General features: G+C 44.6%; 1 protein-coding gene across 2 annotated transcripts in view; it reads left to right on the plus strand.

Annotated features, from left to right (window-relative positions):
• The first annotated feature begins 1,683 nt into the window (after positions 1–1,683).
• Positions 1,684–21,525, plus strand: part of YTHDC1 (YTH domain containing 1) — a 35,645-nt gene continuing 15,803 nt past the window's right edge. Inside the window, exons 1-10 of one of the 2 annotated variants that reach the window (XM_048511889.1) lie at positions 1,684–1,867; positions 14,252–14,353; positions 15,165–15,499; positions 15,629–16,013; positions 17,174–17,263; positions 17,735–17,788; positions 18,434–18,528; positions 19,723–19,831; positions 19,912–20,029; positions 20,394–20,478. In XM_048511889.1, coding sequence (XP_048367846.1) covers positions 1,840–1,867; positions 14,252–14,353; positions 15,165–15,499; positions 15,629–16,013; positions 17,174–17,263; positions 17,735–17,788; positions 18,434–18,528; positions 19,723–19,831; positions 19,912–20,029; positions 20,394–20,478 — 1,401 coding nt within the window. In that variant the 5' untranslated portion in view covers positions 1,684–1,839. The remainder of the gene's footprint in view (positions 1,868–14,251; positions 14,354–15,164; positions 15,500–15,628; positions 16,014–17,173; positions 17,264–17,734; positions 17,789–18,433; positions 18,529–19,722; positions 19,832–19,911; positions 20,030–20,393; positions 20,479–21,525) is intronic. The other variant, XM_048511890.1, reaches the window with a different exon arrangement.

Consider the following 21,525-nt stretch of genomic DNA (forward strand, 5'->3'; position numbering starts at 1 on the left):
CCCAACCACTTAACTGGGCAAAAATGCTTTGTGTGTAAAAGCTCAAAAACGTCTCTATGAAAGCACCACAACCCCACATATGCCAATATTTATTCCTATGTTCCACTGTCTTTATATTTGCATTCTGGGAAGATGGGGAGGTTGTTAGTTTTTTGTGCTAAGCATATGCAGTTTTGAATTTTTTAAATCCACAACTGCAGAAGACTCCAACCTAAAAGGACTCAGTGGACACTCCTCAACAGGTAGGGTGTCAGGGGATTGTATCTATGTGGTTGAGATGCATTCCTACCTCAATGTAATTGCTTAAAACTACAGACCAATGCTGTTGAAAGATATACATAACTAGCCTGCTATATGTTACCACTGCCATCTTGAGCATTATTTCCTTCATCTTTGCTTTATGGCTTCACACGCTTTGTAGATAATTCGGCTTCCCCGATACTCTGGTCCCATGAGAAGAGTTGCATTGGTTATCTTGTGTGGGCAGGAAGCCAGGTTGCTTTCTCTTACTATCTGCCACTGAAAAGGACTGCTTTTCCCAATTTCTTTGGAAAGCAGGAGGGGGGGACTTGCAGTGGGATAAAGAGGATGGCAAATGCCAAGTTTGTCAGAATTGGCTTTGCCAAGCTTTGGTGCTCAATGCCGAATCAATAAACACAACTAATCAATGCTAGAGTTCATTTATTGGCTCAAGATTTGAGACTTAACATAGGGACAGTAATCTGCTCGCCAATCAAATACCTGCCTCTCCACAAGCACGGGGAATGTCTTACGATCACAAGAGTGACATCCTACCGTGTTTCCCCGAATACAAGACAGTGTCTTATATTAATTTTTGCTCCCAAAGATGTGCTATGTCTTATTTTCAGGGGATGTCTTATTTTTCCTGCGTTGGGCATGCTTCCAAACAAAAACTTTGCTATGTTTTACTTTCGGGGGTGCCTTACATTTCGCACTTCAGCAAAACCTCTTCTATGTCTTATTTTTCGGGGATGTCTTATATTAGGGGAAACAGGGTAGTTCCATACAAAAGGAATTTCTAGGATTAGTTCCAACATTCCGTTTATTTGGTGTAAATAAACACCCCAAACTGCTATTAGCCTCATGGGGTGGAGGGGAAGCACACACCTATTTCCCATCACATATTAATGGCAGCTGCTATGGACCGAAACTTAGTTTTGCACCATGATCCCATCGTGAAGAAATGGATCCATGTCTTTTGTGGAGCAAGGATAGTGGTGCCATCCAGATACACTAAATAAGGATCCATGTTTTTAAACAATACTTTTCTGACGTTCCAGAGAGGACGGCTGCTTTCCGCGGTCCAGTGGTCGGTGCGCCCGTGACGCGAGGAAGACTCCTCTCCACCACGCAGAAACTGGGAGGCCTCGCGCGGGCCCACGGCTTTGGCCCCTTCCTGTGAGGTGGACGAGTGGGCTCGTGGCGGACTCAGGGAGGATCCTCGCACAAGGATCTGGCACCACGCAGTCCCAGGCGAGACACAACGTGGACACGGGAGCATCGCTGTGGAGGCGCCGCCAGAGGCCTCCCGTTGCCAGCGCTCAAGATGGCCGCCGAGCGGCGTCGCTGGACTCTGCTGGCTGACGCGTCGCCCCTGTGACGCAAGGGCGGCTGGGCGGCGCGGGGCATTGTGGGAACGCGGCGGAGGGGGATTGTCGCGTAGGAAGCCCGGCGGGGGGCGAGAGGAAGAGGCGGGGCTTCCGCGTGAGGAAAAATTCTCCATTTTGGTGCGCCCCGGCAGCGCCCAGAGGGGTTCTGCTCTCGCGACAGGCCCCACTTCCTGGCCCAGGCCGTGCTGCGGGGAGCCGGCGGAGGACAATGGCGGCCGAGAGCCGGGAGGAGAAAGGTACCGCGACGCTCGCGCCTCTGGCGGGGGGGCTCCCCTCCGCAGCGACGCCCCGCCCCGCCCGTCCCCCGTGGGTGGGTTGGGGGAGGTGGGCTGACTGCGCCCCCCGCCTCGGCGCTCTCGTTGCGTGTTCTTTTCCTCCTGACAGCCCTGCCAGGTAGGCCGGGCTGGCGGCGCGCAGGGAGGCCGAAGTGGTTGGTGGTCGCCTGCAGGATCTTTGTGGGGCCGTCCCGACCGAGAGGAGGGTGGCCGCTGCGGCTCCTCAGGCCCCTGACTCCTACTCGGCCGGAAGTCGCGGGACTCGTGCTCCCCCCCCGGTGGACAAGGCGGGGAGGGGGGTAGGAATGCGTTTCATAAACCGGCCGCGCCTCTGTGGTGGTGACCCCTTAGGCCGCGCCTTGGCTGCCCCTTGGCCCCAGGTGAAGCCTTCCTGCACTATGGGGGCATTACTCTGCGGCGGATAAAGGGCACCAGGGATTCTGGAGGGCGGGGATTCAAAAGGGAAAATCTTCCAATTTTCGTAACATTTCTGCAGCCTCACCTAGTTTTGATCCTGGCGCGTCGGGGGGGGGGGGGGCGGGGGCTGCTGCAGTTTCAGTGGAGCTTTCCTCAGTGTGTGTGTGTATGTATATACGTATGCTGGGGGTTGCCACCTTTTTCTCTGGCCCCAGCTGCAGACCTTTCTCCACCTCCTTGCATGGCCCTTGTCAACCTGGATTCACAGTGAAATCCGGATTCTCTAGGAAGGAAACGTGTCCCCTGGGCAAAGTAGGGATCTCTGTGTTTGTGTTTTATCTATTTCATTTATGTTATACTTTTCCATGTGGCCCAGTACAGGTTACAAATACGATAGAACTACTTGGTCAGTCGATAAATAAAACGTCATAGCATCTGAATGATAGCAGTATTTTAACACCAGAGATTCCTAGTGAAACAAAGCTATTCAGTCAGCTAGTAGATTCCAAATCTTGGTAGATAGATAAACCGTATCTTCCACTGCTAAAGTGATAGGTCAGCGAGTGCATTCCACTGTCCAAGGTAGTGCATTCCACTGTCGAATAGCTCTTACTTGTCAGGAAGTTTTTCCTGATGTTTAGGTAGAGTCTCTTTTCCTTCACCTTGAACCCATTACTCCTGGTTCTAGTCTCTGAAGCAGCAGAAAACAAGCTTGCTCCCTCACCAACATGACATCCCTTCAAATATCTAAACATGGCTATCATGTCATCCCTTAATCTTCTCTTCATCAAACTAAACATACCCAGCTCCCTAAGTCTCTCCTCATAGGGCATGGATTCCAGACCTTTTACCATTTTGATTGCCCATCTCTGGATCTGTTCCAGCTTGTCAATATCCTTCTTGAATTGCGGTACTCAGAACCGTACACAATATTCCAGGTGAGGTCTAACCAATGCAGAATAGAGAGATACAATTACATCCCCCGATCTAGACACTATACTTCTATTGATACAGCCCAAAATCGCACTGGCTTTCTTGGCCACCACATCACACTGCTGACTCGAGTTCAGTTTGAGGCTACTGAAACTCCAAGATTGTTGTCAAACCAGATGTCACCCATCCTATATCTGTGCATTTCATTTTTTTCTGCCTAAGTGGAGTATCTTACATTTATCTCTGTTGAAATTCATTTTGTTTTGGCCCAGCTTTCTCTGTCCAGATCATTTTGAATTCTGAATATCCTCTGGGGTATTAGCTACCCCTCCTAATTTGGTATCCTCTGCAAATTTGATCAGCATGCCCTCTATTCCAGTGATGGTGAACCTTTTCAAGACCAAGTGCCCAAATTGCAACCCAAAACCCACTTATTTATCGCAAAATGCCAACATGGCAATTTAACCTGAATAGGGCCCAGGTTTTAGTTTAGAAAAAACGGTTGGCTCCGAGGCGTGCATTACTCAGGAGTAAGTTTGGTGGTAGTCGGTGGCTTTGCTTTGAAGCAACTGTGCAACTCTTCCAACGGGTGAATCGCAACCCTAGGAGGGTTTACTCAGAAGCAAGCCTCATTGCCAGCAACCGAGCTTTCTCCAAGGTAAAGGATAGCGCTTTAGTTCTTCACAAGAAAATCAGTGAGGCTTAACAGGATTACCTACACTGCTTCCCCAAAACTAAGGTTTAATGCTAATAATCGAGCCCAGTGGCCCAGGCCAGCCCAGATGAGGGGGGGGGCGCAATTTCCCCCCCACATGACGAACTCTGTTTGCGAGTGCCCACAGAGAGGGCTCTGAGTGCCACCTCTGGCACCTGTGCCATAGGCTTACCACCACTGCTCTATTCCATCATCCTAGTTGTTGATAAAAATATTAAATAGCACTGGGCCCAGGACAGAACCCTGTGGCACCCCACTAGTCACTTCTCTCCAGGATGAAGATGAGCCATTAATGAGCACCCTTTGAGTTCGGTTAGTCAGCCAATTACAAATCCATGTTAATGGACATTTGCTTTGCAGGGTGACACTTTCAGAAGGTTTTGCTTTGATGAGGGCAGGTGTCATGAGAGGTAGTCTGGTCCAATGCCATTAAGGGCCTTGTAATAGTTAAAAATCTTGGACTGCTCCTAGAACCTGATCATTATCTGAAGAACTCTCTGGAGAGTGGGAGCGATGTGCAGATTCTGCTCAACTGATAGTGGTCAGATCTTCCTGTTCCATACAAACTGGAGTTTTCACATTGTCTTTATAGAGAGTGCATTACAGCAGTCTAGCCTCAGAGTAACCATAGTCTGAAAACACATGGCCAGGTCAGCTGTGTCAAGGAAAGGTGTCATCCTTTTGAACAAAGTGGAGTTGGTAGAGTGACTTGTCAAAATGCAGAGTCATCCTGCATTCTTAACCGAGTTAGTGAGAATTGTTACATCTGTCCTGTCACAATATATTTCTATCTTGTTTACTTTTACCTTTTCAGTCAAGAATCAGTTCAGAGCATCTGTGGCAGCATTAGGCAACAGCATCCTATTCCAAAACCATTAATGGTTTTTTGAATAGTGCACAGAACAAGACTGAACCTTGTAGAATCCTACAAGACAGGTCCAGCTTTCTGTGTTCAGCCCATCAGAAATTGCAGCCAATCCAAAGCACATCCTTTCATTATTATTTGGGCCTCTTAGAATCATAGAGGCCATACAGGCCATCTAGTCGAACCCCCTGCTCAGTGTGGGATCAGCCTTGAATGTGATAGCAATGCATAAATCTCAATAGGATGTCATGATCCACTGTGCCAAAGGCTGCCAGTAAGAGTAAATTCAACTGCATTTGGGAGGAGGTCATCAACCACAACCAGAAAACTGAGGACATGTGGACCCACTCTGTAATGAAATCCAGCACCCTGGTTTACTATGGATCTGAGTGACTTGAAGAAGATGGGGGAGATGTCTCATACGCCACTGGCATTAACACAAACTGGCTATGACAGACTGTTCTGTAAGTCCATTGGAATATCTATGAGGCAAGGGTGACTGCCAGAGAAGTCCTTCTTGGCTGCTACTGTTGTGGCATTCAGTTGATGCCAGGCTCAGCTGCTTTAATTGTCTTGCTGTTTGTTGGCTCCAGTGTCTGAGTCTAAACTCCCTGGAAGTGACAGTTCTTCTGTTCTTACAAAGTCCTTTGCTGAGAAGAAACGTTCTGAATGGATGCTGCCCATAAGATAGCTGAGACTCTAGAACAGGGGTAGGGAACCTGCGGCTCTCCAGATGTTCAGGAACTACAATTCCCATCAGCCTCTGTCAGCATGGCCAATTGGCCATGCTGGTAGGGGCTGATGGGAATTGTATCCACCCCCCCCCCCCCCCAGCCCCCCCCCCCCCAACCCCCCCCCCCCCCCACCCCCCCCCCCCCCCACCCCCCCCCCCCCCCACCCCCCCCACCCCCCAACCCCCGCCCCCCCCACCCCCCCCCCCCCCCCCACCCCCCCCCCCCCCCCCCCCCCCCCCCCCCCCCCCCCCCCCCCCCCCCCCCCCACCCCCCCCCCCCCCCACCCCCCGCCCCCGGCCCACCACCCCGCCCCCCCCCCCCGTGCCCCCCCCACCCCACCCCCCCCCCCCCCCCCCCCCCCCCCCCCCCCCCCCCCCCCCCTCTCCCCCCCCCACCCCCCCCCCCTCCCCCCCCCCCCCCCCCCACCCCCCCACCACCCCCCCCCCCCCCCACCCCCCCCCCCCACTACAATTCCCATCAGCCTCTGTCAGCATGGCCAATTGGCCATGCTGGTAGGGGCTGATGGGAATTGTAGTTCCTGAACATCTGGAGAGCCGCAGGTTCCCTACCCCTGCTCTAGAAACTCCCAGTTCGGGTTGCAGTCTGTTTATGGATCACTTTGAGCTTGTTGCTGTAGTAGTGGATGTTACCAAGATCCTTGGATCTGTAAAGCCCCCCCCCCCCCAATGCAGCAGACTTTTGCCCATTTAGTATTGTTAAAGCTTGCAAGCATCTCAGCAGTAATTCCCTTATGCCCATCATAAACCATTCACTGACACATCTCCTTCCTTACACCCTAAAAAAGATGCTATATTTAAAACCATTACGAGAGCTTAATGCCTGTATTTGTTTTGAGACTTGGAAACAATGCTCTTTCTTTTCTATAGACAAGCCAACCTCTCATTCTGTGTTGTTATATTTTGTCTGTAGGCATGGTACCATTAAAATCTCTACATGAATTGTATTTTCAGTTTACTCATTTGTAAAAATCTGTTTTTGTTATTTGGATTCCTCTCTACATGTGTGCATACAAACTGGCTCAAAATGTTTGTGATGTATTTTAACGTGTTTTAAAATAAACATAGGTGATATGAGAAATAATGATGTTTTAGTAAAAGGAACTATCAATGTGAGATTTCCTAACTTAAACACGTATTCAGTCTTTCTTTCTCTCAGCAGTTCATAACTGATCTGCTGGCAATCACACACCTGTACACGTAACCAGGATTACATTTATCTAGTTATAAGAATTGTAATTGTTTTTTTTTCTTATAGCTGTGAAAACTGTTGTAAAAACATTCTGTTTTAGATCAGTTGATTTTTTATATCATGAAACTGATGCAAAATCTTAAACCATTTGCAGCTTAAGACATTTTATTCTGGTTGTTTAATTGACATCTGCTTCAAGCCCCCCCTTCCAATCAAACCCTCAAATCATAATTTAACATAAATTGAAGATGAAACACAGCTTTTCAAGCTTAAGAGCCTACACATTAAAAATGATGTTGTGCCCAATTGAATGTATTTTTGTAGAGATGCTAAAATCAACTTGGAATTCACTCTCTATTCTCAGTTTATAACAGGTCTACTTATAATATGGCAAAATTGAGAGTCAGCAAGGAATGGGGGGGGGGGGGTCTGGCATCAAGTCAAATCTGATTTATGGTAACCCTGGTGGGGTTTTCAGGAGAAGAGACAGGCATTGCCTGTCTGTGCATCACGACCATGGTATTCCTTCCTGGTCTCCCATCCAAATACTTGCCTCTGAGATGAGAATCAGGCTAGCCTGGGCTATCGAGGTTAGGGCACAAGGAATTACAGGGAGGCAACAGAAGACTGGGAATTTCCACCCCAACTGATCTCCAGGAGATGAAGAATTTTTGAAGACCAGCAGCATCTCTCCATCCCCCCCATGTTCTTTTCTTTCTCACTCTTGTTTTAACTGTCTCACTTTTCTTCATTGTGCAGACTTAGTTGCCTTCCCATCACTGAGGTGAAAGGAGTACAATTTCCGATGTTTCTTTTTGTAATAATTTACTGGCATATCTTATTTTGTCTGGGGGGTTTGCAAATGAAGAAGAAGAAGAGTTTGGATTTATATCCCCCCTTTCTCTCCTGTAGGAGACTCAAAGGGGCTTACAATCTCCTTGCCCTTCCCCCTTGAAGCATAACATGCCTCTTCATAGTAAAAATGTTATAAAATAAACATATGGAGTTGCAAAAAAAGACCTTGATTCCTTTGCAAAGGAATACTCAAGAGTGAAATCCCATGTTAGAGTTCATAGTGGTCAAAACTAGTCCTGGGATAACAGGGTGAATTTGATTTACATCATGATTAAATCATATTGTCTCAGGACAGGTCAGCAAGACTTCATTTAAATCATGGTTTTCTACATAAAGACTCATTCTTGCTAGCACAATCTTAATATTTTTAACCAGATGAAGGCTTCATTTTTAGAATAATGCCTGCCTTACCCATAGATAGAAGAAATTTATTAAAGTATTCCTGAACTGGGTCTTTTATGATCTGCAACCATTTTAGATTTTCTCCTCCAGAGAGAGAATAATATGATAAACTCAGGCTACACATGAAGATCTCAAGACTTCTGGAATATTCAGCTCAAAAGGTTTTACTTTCATTTTTACTGTTTGCCCCTCCCTCCTCACACTTAATTACTTGTGTAGATATTTCACTCCAAACAGCCTTCTATTCATTCAGCTTCTTGAAATTTAGTACTGAAGAGGTAGAGGTAAGGGGTTGATTCTGTGTAGTAGATTTGCAAAGGAATTAAGGTCTTTTTTGCAACTCCATATGTTTATTTTATAACATTTTTACTATGACGAAGAGGCATGTTATCTTTGTAGACACAAATTCACCGTTCTGAATACTGCAAGGTCATGCGTGTGTGATATTTTCTAGAATCTTACACAAACTTCTGGAATAGCATGACATTGTGAATGGATTTATGAAATTAATTTACTTAAAAATTGAACATTGCATAAATGTACAGTCTCATGCTACATAATTAAAAAGTTAATCTTTATTTCATAATTGGACTATAATGAATCTATTTAAACTATCTTTAGATGGATTTTAAGCTATCTTTAGATAGATTTTTTCCTTAAAAGGAAAAAGTGCAAGTTAAATCAAAACCTTGCGAGATAAATCCCTGGACAGAAAACCTATTCTTATTTTGGCACAATTAATGATTCTAAGAATGATTAATGAGTGGGATGGAAATGCCATCCAGGGCAGCATCCTTATGTCATGTAGGTTTACTACTTTGGTTTCTTTGCATGTGGAACTGACCAGTAGGGAGTGCGACCATCGGTCCAGCAAGGGCATCCAGCAGCTTTGCAGAGTCTCAGGCTGAGGTCTTTTACGTCACCTCACCAAATACCTTGAACTGCCAATGCTGTACATTAAATCTGGGCTCTTCTGCATGAAAAGCACCACTGAACCCTGGTCCACTCCCAGATAGAGTGATAATTCCTTGTTGAAAACAATCAAAAAAGACATTTTATAATAGCTATAGATGCTTGGCTGCAAATTTTTGGTAGAATGCCACTGGAGCTCCATACACTCTTTGTCCCTTTATTCTTTTTCTGTTCGCACTTGTCTTGCTTTGGCAACATGAACTGAAGCAGATAGTTCAATTCTAAAGTCATTTAATCCTGCAGATGAGTTAATAAAGGATTAAAGTTGTTTGTCTTGGAAACCAGAACAATTTATAGCAGTTAATATCGAGATATCGTCCCTTTGTTAGCATATACTGAACAGTTTTTGTAAGAGTCATTAAACCTAAAATATTTCAAATTACATATTGGAAAAAAAATATTCTTATCACACTGTTCTTTGCCTAATGAAGGCTGTAGTAGTTCCTGTCAGTTCTAATTCCTTTTATTTTTACTAGGTCTTTAAAGTGTGAGACAACAATTAATTTGCTCATGATCAAAATATTTTTCTTTTGTAGGCTCTTTTGCTGTTTCTGAACTTACGGAATTTCTTTCACTAAAACATGAACATTTTCTGACTGCATACTTGCTTGCATAAGCGGAACATCACTTGCTGGACAAGCCTAGCCTAGGTTTTGGCTTCTCTAAACCAGCATCCAGAACCTTAGGAGCATGATCTGAAAGAACTTGCTGCTTGCTTTTACAAATAAAACCCACCTCTAAACTTTTTAAACAGTTAATAATAATGAGAAACCAAATCATGCTTTTGTATCTGCAGTTTCCATTCAAAGTATCCACAACCTTGGTTTCAGTCCACTTTATGGTAAAAACTTGATGAGAGAGTTCTATGATTATGTGGATATGATTTGGTACAGGGAAGGCTTGTGGCAACTGAGGAAGGGGCATTATGTTCTCATATGCAGAGAAAAATTCCAGCTGTTGGAGTAATTGGGGGGGAAAGAGCCACGTACATTTCCTCATATTCTGTTGTGAGGTGCTACACTGTTTCAGAAAATAATGTGGAAATTATTTTGTACCTGGAAAAAGTATGTGGGTCTTCCCCTAAAGTTAATTTACTAAAGCTCTGGTGTCTAAATCTGTTTGAATTTCTTTACTTTTTAGTGCCAGTGTGGTGTAGTGGTTAAGGTGTCAGACTAGGAACTGGGAAACCCTGGTTCATTCTGCCATGGAAAGTTGCTGGGTGACCTTAGGCCAGTCATACATTCTCAGCCTTGACCCTGGCTAGTATTTGGATGGGTTAGGGTTAGACCTCCAGGGAATACCAGAGTTTAGACCACCTCTGAATGTTTCTTGCCTTGAAGACCACACCAGAGGTCGCCATAAGTCAGTTGTGACGTGATGGCAAAATACACACAACACAATTGCTCTGAAATATTCCATGAATATTTTTGCTGGCGTGTATAAAGAACAAGGTATATTATATAACTGTGTTTTAAAAAATTATTGGTATTGGACATCTTCTGTAATTGTGTATCTCTTTGAGCTAGTTAACACACTTCCATCATCTGCTCCGTCTACTTGATTCTTGGCAGCTGAATGAATGATCAACTTGGTGGAGAAATATTGTACTTGTTTTTTGGAAAGTTCTGCTTCTGCAGCTTTAATGTCTCCTTTTTTGGGAATCAAAATGTAAATTGACTGTTACCAGTGTGGGCTATTGTTTTGTTTTCCATATTGTTTTGTTTTCCATTGATCACAGTGCAAATAATTAATGCAGTTCTCAGGAAGCAATGGAAAGGCATGTATAAATGCAAACATCTTCATAGTAATACTCCTATATTCTGTCCTAACAGTAGCCTCTTGTCCAGAACACGGGTTGCACAGCAAAAAAATTAGATTCTGTGGCGCATGCATTTCCTTTAGTTGTTCATGATCCGCACAGTCAAAAGCTTTGTTGTAATCTATTAAACACAAGCGAATTTTCTTCTGAAATTCTCTCATATGCTCCAGTACCCAATGTAAATTTGCAATATGATCTCTAGTTCCTCTTCTGAATCCAGATTGAACATCAGGCATTTCTCATTCTAGATATGTTAACAGTCTTTCTTTTTACTCATGTGAGAAATGAATGTTATGGTCCAATAGCTTCTGCAGTCTTTAATGTCTCCTTTTTTGGGAATCAAAATGTAAATTGACTGTTACCAGTGTGGGCTATTGTTTTGTTTTCCATATTTGTTGACATATTTTTTCTTAAAATGTTGATGGACTCCGTTTATGTAGCATGAAAGAGCTCTATTGATATCCCATCTGCTCCAGGTGATTTGTTTCTCTCAATTGCTCTTAACGCTACTTTGACTTCATTTGCTAAAATGGTAGGTTCTTCTTCAAAAGACTGTCATTCTTTCATCTCTTCTATATAGTTTTTCAGTGTATTGTTCCTACCTTTTATTTATTTTGCCCTATTCAGTTAATTTATTTCCATGTTTTCATATCATTTCACTTTATATTTATACCCTGTCCTATCCCTGAAGGGCTCAGGGCGGCTAACAACATAAGAAACAGATACATTATACCAATATAACACTTATAAATTACAGAGAACTAAAATAAAACCAGATTACTGATGGCAACTTAACATTTCAAGCTAAACAATGTTTATATTTCAGCATACCTAACAGTGCTTTAAATTTCCCTTTAAGTTTTTGGGTCTTGTGGAACAGATCTCTTGTTCTTCCTTTTTTCATTTGTTCTCTTCTATTTCTTTACACTGGTTATTATAATAGTTCTCTTTATCTCTGTGTGCAGGTTGCTGGTACTCTACATTTATTTGATTCTGTTCCTGTCACCTTTTGCTTTTCTTTTATCTTTAGCAATTTTAAATTTTCTCAATCATCCACTGAGGCTTTTCATTTCTTTTGGCTACAAGAATAGTCCTTGTGCTTTGTTCCTTGATAATATCGCCAGTTTCAACCCATAGTTCTTCAAATTTACTTTCACTTGAACTTAGTAGTGGAAGATTGTTCTTTTCTGGGTCTTTAAACTCTTCAGGAATTCTCCTTATTTTGGCACTATGGATGTTCTGGTGTTTTTCTTCAGCTTTAGTCTAATTTTTGATATTAACAATTCATGGTCTGCATCATAGTCAGCTCCTGGCCTTGTTTTAGCAGCGAGCATAGAGCTTTTCCATCTTCTGCTTCCAATTATGTAAAATCTATTTGATTTCTGTACTGGCCGTCTGCTGATGTCCATATATACAATCATTTATTTGGGTACATGAAATGCATGTTTGCAGTGAACAAATTGTTGGCCTCACAAAATTCTATGAGTTGGTCTCCTGCTTCACTTCATGCTGCTAGCCCAAATCTGCCAAGAGTATTGGATTCTGCTTTGTTTCTTCCCTTTGAAGCCTTTCATAAGAGAGTTATATGTTCAGTTTTAAAAACCAGTATTGCTTCCATTAGAATTGTGGTTCAGTTCCTGAAAACAGAGTACTAAGTGAAACAGCTGCAGGAGAGGGGTTAGTGGGACTGGCTCGAATGGATGTGTTCACAAGATCCCCTTCCTTCCATCTGTGAGGCTACAGCTGAAGGACACAGCAGTGACCAGCTGACTGTTCCTGGGAGGGTCTCCAAGTGACTCTCTGTGTTGCATCTTCCTGCTTTCCATCAGTCCTTCTGCCCCATTTCTCCACTGCTTTTGCTGATCTTCTTACAGTTTGTGTATTTGCTTTATTTATACCCCGCCTCTCTCCCCAAGGATGACCCAGAACAGCTCATCTCTTTCTCTTATCTGTTTTATCCTTACAACGTAAGGGGGAGGGGGTGGAGAGGGAGGTGAAGGGGGTGGGGGGAGGGGGGTCAGCCAGCAAACTTTCATGGATGAGTGGGGTTTCAAACCTGGGCCTCCCAGATCCCAGTCCAGGGAGGGAGCCCTCTCACCCAAGGCATCGCCCCGGCTTTTTACTTCCAGCTGGAGCATCCATGCTCCACACACACGCACCCCCATGTTTTATTTAGAAAAAGTCACCCTTGAGTCCTGTATCAAACAGCTTTATAGGTGATATTACTCAACTGTGTTTGCAGCCAGTCACAGCCTTACTTAAAGAGATGTGTTGTAGCTTAATCTAAAACGTAAGAATCTGATTTACATTTTATTTTAAATCCAAGATTGTGACTGCCCCTTTCTCTCTTCCCCCCCCCTCCTGCAAGTTGAGTTGAATTTTGTTCACGGAGAAGAACAAATAAACAAGGGTGGAGGAGGAAGGTGCTGTGGAACTACCAGATGTATGTAGTTGAGTGTGGTTTCCAGCAGGGGACTACTGTCCTCCCTGGGTGGGAGGAGTAAATAGGCAGTAGATGCCCAGTATACTGGAAGTGATCTTTACTTAAAGGCTCCAATGTAACCGTTGTGGCCTTTGCTTTTATTTTTCTGCATTTAGGCAAACTCTGTGGAAAGTGTAACATAAGTAATAGCAACTGTGTTACAACAAGGAAAAAAGGGCCAACTGTACAGCATTTCTTGGAATGAGTGGCTGATGCTCGATGGTTCAGCATGCCACCCATGGCTCTTCTGAACACTGGACCCCAATGTAACATCCGCCCCGTGTTTCAGGAAAGTGTGACAAGGTCCTTGCTGCTAGGAGTTGCAATAGGCAGGGGGTGGGCACCTTGCAATACCCATTCGCTGCGGGACTGGAGAGTGAATAAGCTTCTGGCCTTCTTGGGCTGCTTGCCTTGTGCCAGAAATAGAAGTAAAGGGCCCATCCTCTCCAGCAGCCCCTCACCCTTCTTCACAGCCTCTCCACTGTCATCCCAGCACCCAAGGGGCTGCTGGGAGGAGAGGACACTGGCCACAGTGGAATGGGATTGGTTTTACTCCCCCTTCTCTGCAGCCAGTTGGCCCTCCTCCGGGTACTTTTGCAAGTTCACTGTCTTGATATTTTTTGTTGTGTGTGTGTTTGGGGCACACAGTTGTCTTGTGGTTCTTCTGGCTGGTGATCCCATAATGCATTACAGAAAGATTGTTGCTGCTGCCCAGTTTGTCTTTGTATGCCTGAGACATCTGCTTTCTTTGTGAGGGTTGTCACTTAAGAATCCATCTAAAGAAGCACAGCAGACTTCTAGCAGAACGTGAACATTTGAGCAGGGGTGATTCTGGGGGGGGGGGGGGATCTGCGTGTTGCATTGAACCTTGTTTCGTATTTATAATGATATTCAACTGTAATTTGTACATTGCTGGCTGTTGACAACTGGCTTTGTTTTCAGATGGTGAATTGAATGTTCTGGATGACATCCTGACTGATGCACCTGATCATGATGATGAGCTGTACAATCCTGATAGCGAACAAGATAAAAGTGAGAAAAAGGGTAGGCTGTTTCACTGGCTGTGTGCCGTGTCCCCCCCCTCCGAGCCACAGAACCAGGCTTGACCATAGTGGTCTAGTAGCAGAAGGTTGTGGACCAGGGGTGTGCTTGCTGTGCCTCCTCCCATTTTTCTAGCAGGAAATGCATCAAAAGTTCATCTGGTTTGTTCCTTCTAATAGGCCCAACTATTTCAAAGGCATCTCAGGTTGTTGGACTGAGCTTCTTATGTGCCCTGGTCAGGACTAGCTGCATAACCTTCTGGACTGTTGCCTTTATCTGCAAAAAGAAGGGAGGAAAACTTTCCTGTGGAAAATGTCATATCTACTAGAACTTTACATGTTTAAATGTTTGCTCTAATCGGTAAACACAAACTGTTGCATTTTAAAACAATCTTAAACATACAGTGTGAGGGGTTTTTTAGATACATGGTTGTGTAGATGGTTTCTGTACTCTCATGAGTGGAGGGAGAAGAATTGTTGGCTGGAAGAGAACTGCAGCCTAACCTTTGTCTGTGTGGACCATGAGGCTTCCATGAGTCCCATAATTGGGCTTTTTGAAGGTATTCGGAAATGGCTGGGAGAAGGAGAAGGTGGAGAAAGATCCTTTCACTCCACAAGCATCCTGACTCGTGGTTCGTATTGTGCAGCCTGCTGTTTGTGATCCATACAGTCTTGGTTAAAACAGTAGTTCAGGCAAAGGTTTGCTGCACTCGGGATACTTGACTCCCATTTTTTTAAAATTGACTTTGATGTAAACTTTCCTTGCTAACTCAAGAGATGATGAAAAGTTACTTTCTCCTCTCTTTAAATTAAAGGATCCAAAAGGAAAAGTGAAAGGATGGACTCAGCAGAGAGCAAGAAGCCAAAGCCTGCAGCTGGGCATCCTTCGAGGCAGATGATGCCCAGACCTCCCAGCTCCTCCATTGGCAGCCACAAGAGAACAGTGAGCACGAAAGGAAAGCCGGTCCTGGAATACAAGAGTGAGGATTATCAGAGGTCTGACAGGAACAAGCGGCCGGAAGGTGACAGGAAGGCTCGTATGACAAGTAGTAGCTCGAGAGACCCCTATAAAGGGCAGCCCGAGAAGGCAGGTGCCAGGAAGAGGGAGCCTGACCGAAGGGCAAAATCTGCCACTCCAGATACCTGTGAGGTAAGTAATGGCTGCTGCGGCCGAATGAAGGTGGTGCTTTTCCAAGGCAAACACGCCAGACTTGTTCATAATCTTGTCAGTGTTGGTTGGTTGTGGTGGTTGCCTACTTAGTGTCCTTTTTCTAAACAGCCAAGACTTAGGCACGATGTGGACAGACGGCCCAGCAGGTCCAGTCACTCTTCAAAGGAAGAGCTGAATTCTGAGGAATACGGCTCGGACCATGAAACGGGCAGCAGTGGCTCCTCTGACCCAGGGAATACTGAGGAGGAGGAGGAGGAGGAGGAGGAAGGAATGGAGGAGGAAGAAGAGGAGGAAGATGATGATGAAGAAGGGGAGGAGGAGGAAGAAGTGGAAGAAGATGGAGACGATGATGAAGAGGATTATGATCAAGACGAGAGGGATCAGAAGGAGGGAAATGACTACGATACGCGAAGTGAAGCCAGCGATTCTGATTCTGAGTCTGCATCCTTTACTGATGGGTCAGTCAGGTCTGGCTCTGGCACAGACATATCAGGTATGTGGGTTGGTCTTTCTGTTCTAAATTTCTTAATGATCAGCCCTGTGGGCTGAATCCAGACTAAATTGCCATTTCTGCCAATTCACCTCCTCTTCTGGCCTTCCTTTGTGTTATTCCTCAGGGCTCCCATCTTCCCCACAAGTAGCATTTTGTGGAGGTCAGTGAGCTGTGGGGGTGGGGCAGAAACAAGAAAGTTTCATTCTGCCCCCGGAAAATTTAGTCGGGATCCAGCTTGCTATGTTACCGTTTGTCCTCTGCTTTGTGACAGTAGAGGCAATATAGCAGCCGTGGCTCTTGTGGCTCTGTTGTAGAGCTGGGGCACTGTGCCACTTTCTCTCTTTCCTGCTCTTAGCTGTTCTCCCCTAAGGGATCTCTGGATGCAGGCTGGAGGGAGATCCCGCAAAAACTCTGTAGGGCACTCTGATGCCTACTTCAGTCACCCCCTGCATTTGGAGAAGATTTCCATGACAAGACCAGATCATGACTTGGGAGTACTCTGCAGACATTCTGTTAGCAAATCCTGGTAAAATGTTAAGTTGCAATCCCGTGACAGTCTGGCTGTTTGAACTGCTAACTCTGAAGTTCTCCAGACTCTCCTTTTCTATGGACTTGGATACTCGCGTTCCTGTGTTATTCAAGCTTTGTTCTCCTCACTCAGACTATGTACTTTGCTGCTGGCCAAAAGATTTGAGCCCTGGTTTCCATATGTTGTGAATGGGTTAGAGTTCCATTGAATGGTCAAGTTTCTGCCTCGCTGCTTCATCTCCCTGAGTGTCTGTGGGGTTGATGTCAACCATACGTGTGAGGTTGTGGCTTCCCCAGAGTGCCATGCTGCATAACATCCGTGATGTATAAATTTGACCTTGGTAGTGAGAGGTAATCAGTTTATACTGAAGAACCTATATAAGAATTCCATAAAACCTTGGACCTGTGTGTTTTTTAAGCTCCCTCATGGCTGGTGCTGTTCCATCACTGGGTTCTTGGGACTTTGGATCCTAACCAAAATTAAATTAGTTGATTATTTCTGGCATCAAGTGTGTATGAAGCTATTGTAAAATGAGTTGGCCTTCTGCAACCATTTCCTGTCCAGCTTTGGTCTGCCTCAGTAAACCTTTAAATATTGCCTTTGCTTTTTTTTTTTTTTTTGGTGGTCTTAGATGAAAAAAAGAAGGAAAGGAAAAGAGCTAGAGGCATCTCTCCCATAGTTTTTGATAGAAGTGGAAGCTCTGCATCCGAGTCATATGCAGGTATCTATTAATGCTTTCCCAACTTTGGTGATAATGTAGTGAAATCCTTGAATGGCATCATGTGAAACAAACTGTAGGCCATAAAAACCTATTGAACACGTAACTGAATAGTCAGAGTTGGTGTACTGGCATGTTCTGTGTGAATCCTTTGAGGGAGTAGGCTTTCTTGTTACGGTAATGCTTTTATTCTGTTGCTTAAGTGGAATTTTCACTTTTTAAAACTTGGAAGATGATGATTCATTGACTGGTTTTCTAAGGAGAAGACTGGTCAGGCAAAACAAAAAATGAAACAACCCAAAAATTCCAAACAAACCCTCATGCACATGGAGTAGTGTCCTTTGTGTGTGTACGGCCTGTGTCAGGAAGAATAATTAGTCATACATGAAAATAGTATATGTGAAAAGGCTGTAGAACTTGTGTTGTATCTCTATTAAAGCTCAATCTGAACACATGTACTTTGGCTAAACACAGGTTCAGAAAAGAAGCATGAGAAATTATCATCTTCCGTTCGTGCTGTCCAAAAAGGTATAATTTAATTTTTTTAATGCATGCCCCCCATCACAAGCTTTTGTCTGTCTTCCTTAACCTGCATCTGACACAGTGATGTTCTGATGTATGATGAATTATAGTGAACAAACAATAATGCATCTAAGTCTTCAGTTACTACTTGCATGTTATTTGTATAGTGGCAAAATTAAAAAAAATCATGGTGCTGAATTGGTAGGCAAAGAAACTCTGAGAGACAAATCTTGAAAGACAGATTTACCTAAAAGTGACTTCTTGGTTCAAGAACATGCATTGTTCCACAGTAAGCCAAGAAGCAAGAATATTGGAACATCACTAATCTTGCATTCATTTTTACCTTCAGTACTTTTTTTTTTAAAAGCTTGGCATTGCATGCTCTGACACAGATTTATATTGGTGGGAGGGGTGGCTCTTGGTTGCTGGACTGATGAGAGGACACAACCCTTCAAGACCGTGGCCATATATGCTCTACATATTAAAACTGATTTGCAGAACGGCCCTGATGTGTGTCCTCTGGAAGGAAGGATGGTTGTGTCACAGTAATAAGGCTTTTGTGTTCCACCAATGCTTCAGGCAATTGATGTATGCTTCCCTGAGTTGGAAGGGATGAAAATCTAATAAAATTTCCTGTTTTCTTTTTTCCAGACCAAACTAGCAAACTTAAATACATTCTCCAAGATGCAAGGTTTTTTCTTATCAAAAGTAACAACCATGAAAATGTCTCGCTGGCCAAAGCAAAGGTATGCCTCACTTCACTGGTACTTTGATTGTGGTGTCAGATATCCTCAGGTGCAGAGTATGGAAGGGCAGTGGGCTAATTTTTGCAGCTTTACTGTCCACATTTCAATTCGTTCTGTGACTTGAGGCCAACTGCAAAAGTTTCTCATCAGATGGTCCTTTTCTGCAGCTTTTAATCTACACATTGTGGCATCAAACTTTCCCTGTGGCTTGAAGTCCACAAATGTAAAACCAGCTGCATGGGTGATGAAAGATGTGTTTCTGTACAAGTTTGCCTTTGGGTGCTGGTGGATCTATGAACCTACTTTGGGCAGACCATTGATAGGTCTGTTTCGGTCCTGCCCCCTTTTGTGGGAAGAAGCTTTCCAATATATTGGGAAGACATCTATTGTACTTCTGCTGTTTAAGGATGGGATGGGTCTACAGCTGTAACATCTTTGGCCATCTTGAAGCCTTCAAGTAAAACTTTTTTCTATGGAAAAAAATTAAGAATGGGGGAGAGGATGGCAATATTTTTTTCTTATCAAACCTAATTTTATTGTACTTCTTTTACAAACATAAAATACATACCTTTGTGCAATTTAGAAGTATAATGGCTGCTGCTCCTAGAGGGGCTTCTCGGTGGGATGGAGAGGCCTGCAAAGAGAAAACTGTTTCCCACTGCTGAGAAGCCTCTCTGGGGCTCCTCAGACTTGCACCACTGTTTTCCCTGACTTAAGTTTGAACAAAATGTCACGGAGCAAGGCTGCAAATGGCTGGGAGGGACCCAACTAAAGTCGGCCCCTTCCCCATCCATGCTGCCAGAATGCCCCCACTGTGCCAGTGGCAGAGGCACAGGGATGCTGCTACACTTCGCACCACCAGGGAGGGTGGTGGCGGCTGCAGGCCAGCGGTTTCATCCCTCTGCCAGGATAAGTGCCGTGGGGAGGACGAATCCTCCAGCCTTCAGTCCCACAGCAAATCCCTCCTCCCCCTTTGGATGGGAATCTTAGTTTTCTACAAGCAAAATATGTAAATGTTCTGAATGTTGAAAGAAGGTCCAAACATTATCCCTTGAACATTTCTGTTCTCTGTCCAAGCCTTCCAATCTCTTACTGAATCTGGGACACATGTGCTCTGCCAGTGAGCTTTGGCCCTTCACCCAAGTGCATGGTTTCCTAGACCGTTTTGTGACTTGTGTGTCCATGATTCTGCAGGGCGTCTGGTCAACCCTCCCTGTCAATGAGAAAAAGCTCAATGCTGCCTTCAGATCAGCTAGAAGTGTCATCTTGATATTTTCTGTGAGAGAGAGTGGAAAATTCCAAGGTAAATAAGAGCGCCACTTATTACCAGAAGTTGGTGGCTTTCATGTGGTTATGTTGCCTCATTGCCGTGTCTCAACTCAGGGTTTGCGAGGCTCTCTTCTGAATCGCATCATGGAGGATCCCCCATACATTGGGTACTGCCTGCAGGAATGAATGCAAAAATGCTTGGAGGCGTCTTTAAAATAGATTGGATTTGCAGGTAATTGTGTGTACCTGACATTGTGCATAAAATGCAGCCCCAGCAATGTGTGTATATGGCCCTAACAGAGTTCTGTGGTGGTGCTGATCTTCCATTTTTGTAGGGTTCTTGTTTATTTCTTATCTTCCATTTGCTTCAGGCTTTTTGCGGGGGAGGGGGTGTTAATAAAGATAATTTCAAGTGGTGTTTTCTTGCCCTGTCTTGTCTCATTCAAAATGTTCAGAAGGTTGTCATTTTTTTCCAACTGTTTAAATCCTTAAAGTTGTACTTTATACTCACTATATAACACTATTCTAAGTTAATACTCACCATACAACACTATTCTAAATTAATACCAGGTACATAAATGTCATTTATTCTTCAGGCGTGAATTGCCCTTCACTAAATCTGCTCACCTGACGAATCCATGGAATGAACATAAGCCAGTCAAGATTGGACGTGATGGGCAGGTTTGTCGGTCATTTTGCCCTCTCTTCAGTCTGGTGTTTAAAAACATCTAGAATCCATTCATTATAGTTAATGTAGCAAGTCCAGGTCAAGGAGATTTTAGAAAAATGAGAATGTGTAACATTTGGGTAAAATGTTAAGCAGCAAAATATCTACTTGGAAAACATAGTTGATTTCTCTTTGAAATACTATAGTTCACAAGTCATCTTGAGAATCTGTAGCTTCCGACATTTTTGGATGTTGCTGTGAGAGATGGGCACATTCTTAAGGAAGGGCTTGGACTTGGGGGTGGGGTTGTGTGGAATAAGGGAACAGAAGTGTGGTAAACACAGAAGACTCACAGTGACTTATAGCTTCTCCTGGAGGCATAGGGCATCTCTATGGGTTGTTCTTTCCCTTGCTTAGGAGGCAGGACTTTACTGGTTTTTTCTTCCATTTCCTCTTCACTCGCTCACTTCCCCCCCCCTTCAACTGCCAGTAACGTTCCTGCCTCTTGATAGGAGAGCACAACTTCTTCTTTGCTCCCTGTGTGAATGGTGTGTGAGTGACTGGTTGTTTGTGTGTTGCCCACTCCTCGTGTGGTTTTGCTTCCCCCATGTGTGTGTCGATGTAGAAAGGGGTGTTGCTTCTCGCTGGGCAGCGCGCTGAGGCGATTATGAGGAGAAAGAGTCGCTGAGGCGATTGTGAGGAGAAAGAGTCGCAGGCACCATTTTAACGTTAAGGTGCTGCCAGGAAAAAGGGGCGTTTGGCGCGATCCGCGGAATGGCCGCCAGAGAGTTTTCTCCCCCAAGGGAGACCTTCGCCTGTTTAGCCGCAGAGACGACTAAGGCAAACGCAGCCAGGGCTTCCACTCCCCAATCAGGGGTTGCCTTGGAAGACCCGGGAGAAGGAGGAAGCAACAGCCAGACCCGCACAGGGTTGGAGAGCGTTGCCGTGCAAAAGCAGAAAAAGACAAAGTCAGGCACTAAGCGCAAGAAGTCCCCCCCTCCTTCTCAAGCGCGGAAAGAGCCTCGTACAGAGGAAAGTGCACAACAAATAGGGAGCATTAG

This window comes from Sphaerodactylus townsendi, linkage group LG11 (genome assembly GCF_021028975.2).
Source record: "Sphaerodactylus townsendi isolate TG3544 linkage group LG11, MPM_Stown_v2.3, whole genome shotgun sequence".
NCBI classification, from domain to species: Eukaryota; Metazoa; Chordata; class Lepidosauria; order Squamata; family Sphaerodactylidae; genus Sphaerodactylus; species Sphaerodactylus townsendi.